The 5963-nt window shown below is 45.2% G+C and overlaps 1 protein-coding gene across 1 annotated transcript in view; it reads left to right on the forward strand.

The window, feature by feature from the left end:
* Positions 1–202: 202 nt before the first annotated feature.
* LOC107116576 (heat shock protein HSP 90-alpha-like) overlaps positions 203–5963 on the forward strand; it is a 16038-nt gene continuing 10277 nt past the window's right edge. Inside the window, exons 1-5 of the mRNA XM_015418517.1 lie at positions 203–343; positions 421–787; positions 3542–3675; positions 4882–5157; positions 5296–5458. Of these exons, the coding sequence (XP_015274003.1) occupies positions 203–343; positions 421–787; positions 3542–3675; positions 4882–5157; positions 5296–5458 (1081 nt within the window). The remainder of the gene's footprint in view (positions 344–420; positions 788–3541; positions 3676–4881; positions 5158–5295; positions 5459–5963) is intronic.

Genomic DNA, 5963 nt, shown 5'->3' on the forward strand with positions numbered 1-5963 from the left:
TGCTGCATTCCATGATGACAGGCTGGGATTTAAAAACAACAACACCCTGTCTCTTAAAAAAAACAAACCACTGCTGTTAAAGTAGTACTCTCATCTGGGAGAATCAGGTTTGAATAATCTTAGAATAAAGTTAACTTGAGAGTTTGCAATGGCATGAAAGGAACTGATCAATATCTTTCCCCCCCTTAGATTGAAGTAAAAGATGGCTACTTCCTTGGAAGGGGATGAGGTGGAGGTCTTTGCCTTTCAGGCAGAAATAGCACAGTTGATGTCACTGATCATCAACACTTTTTATTCCAATAAGGAGATCTTTCTCAGGGAGCTGATTTCCAATGCATCTGATGTAAGTAAACCTAGTCCAAAGATCTTACCTCCACCAAGGTCTCCTGTGTACTTACAGGCCACCTTTGTGTCTTTCAGGCGTTGGATAGAATTCGATATGAAAGCCTGACTGACCCCAGCAAACTGGATTCCGGGAGGGATCTGAAGATCACTCTTATTCCCAACAAGCATGACCGTACCCTGACTATTGTAGATACGGGCATTGGGATGACCAAAGCTGACCTGGTGAACAACCTGGGCACCATTGCCAAGTCTGGCACCAAAGCCTTCATGGAGGCTTTGCAGGATGGTGCAGATATCTCCATGATTGGTCAGTTCGGTGTCGGCTTCTACTCTGCCTATCTGGTTGCTGAGAAAGTGACCGTGATCAGCAAGCACAATGACGATGAGCAGTATGCCTGGGAGTCTTCAGCTGGGGGCTCATTCACGGTCAGGCTGGACCATGGTAAGGGGTTGATGTCTTTCTTCTTTAGACAAACAAGAACATAAAAGCCATGTGGGATCAGACAAAGGGTCTGTTATTCAGACCAGCGTCTTGTTGGCAACAGTGGCTTCTTTCAGGAAGTCCAAAAGCAGCCTGTGAAGGTAAACAGATCTTTCTGGGATAAGGTACTTCCCGGCAACTCATATTCAGAGGGTATCTGTGCCTCTAAACCTGGAGGTCCTCTTCTTAAAAAAACTAAATGGGGTCCCGTTGGAATGGCTTTCCATTTGTTCACATGTTGACCAATGTTCCCTCTAAGCTATGGAGTCTTGTGAGCAAAAATTCTACTTTGTGAGCTACTGGCATTAAAATTGTGAGCGAGTGATTTGGCTGCTACATAAATTAGTTGGCTCTGGAGCCCTCCTCCCTGAGCCGAGACAAAAATGTGTGAGCTGGAGGCTAAAAAGCTGTGAGATAGCTCACACTGACTCAGCTTAGAGGGAACACTGATGTTGACTGAGATGATTGGGCAAGTCCGGGACTTTCTCCTCTTAAGTCGGTTCCATGACCGGTTGTTTTAGTGTCTGTGCTTTGAACCTGGAAATATTGTCTGTTCTGTCCACATCCTAGAAGCTAAGCAGGATCAGCCCTGGGCCGTACATGAATGGGAGACCACCAAGGAAATCCAGGGTGACTACCCAGAGACAGGCAATGGGAAAGCGACGCTGAAAGTCTCTTGCCTAAAAAACCCTGCTGGGTTGTTGTAAGCTGGCTACGACTTGACGCCACTTTCCTCTCCCACCACCACCATCTTTTTCTATAGAAGGGGCATAGCTACGTCTGCTATAGAGGGGGATATAGAAGAAGATCTTGTCCATGGGGTCGCGAAGAGTCGGACTCGACTGTGCGACTGAACAACAACAAGACTGTTTTCTCTAGTAAATTAAAAATCTGTATATGGAAAGAGTAAGAAGGCATCAATGAATGTCTGTTTATCCTATTTTGAGCCGAGAAATTGGCTCTCTAACTACCTCACAGGTATCAACACCTAGTGTTAATTCATTGGGGAAGGTGATGGTCAGCACAATGGAGAGCCACCTGGCTGCCTCCTGCTCTTCCTATGGTGGCAGCTAAAGGAAGGAGGGCTGTCAGATGGAGATAGTTTTAGGCTCTGCTCATAAAATGAGTGGGCATCTGCAAATCGTGCTGTAGGATGAGCTGTTAAATGCTTCCACAAGTCTGCCACACTTATGTCGGGGGCCCCAGTCCAGTCACTCTCAACAGCTCTCTCTTGGCAGTGATACGTTTATTGAGATATATGCAAGATCCAGAAAGTCATTGTGTTAGAACTGAAGACTTTGGGTGGGTACGAGCTTAATATAGGTAATCTGAATAAAAGCCCCTTCCTTTCCCTCAAGCATATGTCACATTCACACCACGCCTAACATTGCCATCCCAACCAAGTGTCTTGGTCAGTGTTCCCTCTAAGCTGAGTTAGTGTGAGCTGGCTCACAGTTCTTTAGCCTCTGGCTCACACATTTTTATCTCAGCTCAGGAAGGAGGGCTCCAGAGCAAACTAATTTATGCAGCAGCCTAATCCCCTGCTAACAACTTTAATGCCAGTAGCTCGCAAAGTAGAATTTTTGCTCACAGGACTCCATAGCTTAGAGGGAGCATTGGTCTTGGTTATCGGCAGCTCAAGTTGGTACAGAGAAGCTCTCAAGGACACCTTACCCTGGGAAAGGGAAAAGAGGTGTGACTTGTGAAGAAAGTTATGACTTCTAGAAGCAAAGGTTCTATTCTCTCACTCATGCACTCATCCCCCCTCCCTGGAGGAATTTCCTTCCCCAATAACTATGGCAAACAAAGCTAGCAAAGCATGGTTTGACAATTTACTGGGAGAATACTAGAATAGCGGGTGGAACCTGTAATCTGCTCTCTCAGCCTCAAGAATTGCCTTGCCACAGTACTGCCAAATCCAGGGTCTACAGGAATGAGTCTGTTGCTCCTGGAAAGTCGGATCAGGGCCTTATTCTAAATCATGTTCAGTTAGTGCTGAAGGTACTGATGGATAAGCAACCAATGAGATCTACCACGTGTGGCTGTTATATGCAGTCAAGTCACTTCCGTTTTATGGCTACCCTAGGATTTAACAACTTCCAAAATGTCATATCATTGACAGCCTTGCTCGGGTCTTGCAACCTGAGGACTGTGGCTTCCTTGATTGAGTCAATCCATCTCATGGTGGGTCTTCCTCTTTTCCTCCTCCTCCGTCAACTTTTCCTAGCATTATTGTCTTTCCCAGTGAGTGTTATCTTCTCATCATTTATTTATTTATTAGATTTATACCCTGCCCTCCCCAAAGGCTCAGGATTGTATGGCCTCAGTTTAGTCATTTTAGCTTCTAGGGATAATTCAGGCTCAATATGATCTTTTGGGCAGGTCATGGTATCCATAAAACTACCCCCCAGCACCACATTTAAAATGAATCCATTTCCTTCCTGTCAACTTACTTCCACTGTAGTACAGGAATATTTCCCCTGCACAGTTAACACCACTATAACTACCGCAGTGTCTTCTGGGAGAATTGTTAAGTTCTGAAACTGTTCAAAATTCATAGTGTCTCCCAGAACTGCCTCCAAACTATCACTCATATGTAGCTAAAATTTTGCCTTAGGCTCTACATGGGATTAAAGAAAGTGTAGCTGACTTGGTAACAAGGTTTTTAAGGCTAGAGTCTTCAATCAGCTCTAACTACTGTATTTGTTTAACCAGGTGAGCCTCTAGGCCGTGGTACAAAAGTTATTCTGTTTCTGAAGGAAGACCATTTGGAGTACTTGGAATATAGACTACTCAAGGTGGTAGTCAATAAGCATTCCCAGTTTATTGGCTATCCAATAACACTCTTTGTAAGTATTCTTCTCATGAAACAATCGAGTGTAAATAACCAAGGTGCAGGGAGCGGTGTACATACTGCATAAACTGAATTTTATACTAGAAACTTAGGACCTCTCTTGCTAGAGGCAAGATCAAAACCTCTAACTGGGGATAACGTGTTCACTGAATAGCTGGGACAGCTGTATAGATGTTCATGTACTGCAAGGGGGAGCTCAGCTGGATCTTACAACAATAGGCGAGAGAACTGGGGCAGGGGGTGCACTTGATCCTCCAAAAATAGGAATATGTAGGTCATCCTCTGGTAAGTGTCCATAGTTGACACCTGCGAACATGGACAAGATACTTGGGTTGAGAGAAAAGACTGTGGCACAAACCATGCTGTCCTCCTTGGTTGCTGCTATCAAGATGGAAGATATTAGTGGTCTGGGTTCTTGAGACAGTTTATCATCTCCTCCAGGGAAGGAATAATTCCACTTAGCCTAAAACAAGCTAGTGAGATCTTTTGCTTCATCCTGGTTACCAAAGGTCCACGGAATTAGACTTGTACCAATTCTCTTCTCTTGGGTGGTTCAGCTACTATCCAACCCATCAGGTCCTGTTACCACCAATGGTCTGTCTCGTTGTTGGGGGAAATTAGCTATGCGGCAGGGGAGACCAGAGGGGTACAGGGATCACACACCAATTGTATACCAAGGTTCAGTACAGTAGGAAGACTCCAGAGTTGAGGGGTAAATAAAAATAGCTTTATCGAAGAATATCCCTAATTACAAGCACATTAAGCATTCAAAAAGAAGCAAACGATTCAGAACTAAGAAAGCAGAGGTGATTGATAGTGAATAGAGGGTTCAGTTACAGTTTATACTACCTGTTCAGATGTGCAGGGCTCCATGGAGAAGCAGAGGTGGCCCAAACATAGTTTGGGGGTGAACTGCCAGTTGGCATCAGGAGCAGGCACACAATCTGAGGCCATGTGTGTGGATGGATATAGACATTAGAGAACAATGCTGACCAATGGGAGGTCTTGAGGGGCTTGCCCCAGGTGAAGACAAAAGATTACCTGGACCAATCAGGGGTCCCAGGGGTCAGTTACGATTTGATGGCACTTTAATGATAATAACAATAATAGTGGGAAATGCCTTCTCTGCCCATGACATGGAAGAAAAAAATACTAGTTGTCCTCTTGTATTTCTATGTAGCTTCTCCCTATGTCTCTCCAGGTAGAATATGAGTGTCAGAAAGAAGTGTGTGATGAGGATGAGGTAAAAGAAGTAAAGTCTGAAGCTGAGCCAAAGGCTGAGGATATGGGATCGGAGGAAGAAAAGAGAAAACACGACCAGGAGAAGAGAACAACCAAGGAGAAAGTTATTGTTCCAGAAGAGCTCAATAAGGCCAAGCCGATTTGGACCAGGAACACCGATGACATTACTAATGAGGAATATGGAGCATTCTACAAGAGCCTGGCCAATGACTGGGAAGACCACCTGGCAGTAAAAGTAAGGGAAGGGCTCGCTTGCCTGTCTTCCGCCAAAGGCTCGCTTGGACGTCTGTATCATGACCAAGTAATGTGGGAAAAGGCATCTGCAGAATGCTGCAAGGTCACTTCTGACAAATTTCTGGTTCTCTTCCCACAGCATTTTGCGGTGGAAGGACAGCTGGAGTTCAGAGCTCTTCTGTACATCCCCAGGCGTGCCCCTCTTGATCTCTTTGACAACAGGCAGAGGAAGAACATCAAACTATATGTGCGCAGGGTCTTCATCATGGATAACTGTGAAGACCTTGTGCCTGAATATCTGAGTAAGCTGTAAGCCTGGCTTTGGGTGGGGTGCGGGGGGAGAGCAAGATGGGTCTCTCGCTCGCCTGCCAACTTGGCAATTCCTGTGTTAATTCTACTGTTCCCAGCACTCTTGATCAAATCTTCACTGAAGGCCCTTTGAACCTTGTGTGATGGTTGCAGCATCTGTGGATGTAAATGCAGCAAAGACCTGCTGTTGGGTCCGCTGAGTGATTAAGAGAAAGCCAGGCTGTTCCCTACTATTTTTAGCAGTCGCTCAGCATCTTGGCCTGCACAGTTAAAGATTGTCATGATATGCAGACCTGCATAACTGTCTAGCAGTTAACAGCATCCTTGTTGCACTCTAGCTGTTTGCAAGAGGACTGCCTGGTCCACACAGGAAATTCCATGGCAAATTATTTCTATAGCACAGTGAGAGTGCAGTGTCTAGTGATGTGTGGATGAAGTTCAAGAGGCCATACATACTAGATTCTGCTCCATACTCAGGGCTATTTTTGGGCAGGAATG

The sequence above is a fragment of the Gekko japonicus genome, unplaced genomic scaffold (assembly GCF_001447785.1).
Source record: "Gekko japonicus isolate JY-2015 unplaced genomic scaffold, Gekko_japonicus_V1.1 scaffold93, whole genome shotgun sequence".
NCBI classification, from domain to species: Eukaryota; Metazoa; Chordata; class Lepidosauria; order Squamata; family Gekkonidae; genus Gekko; species Gekko japonicus.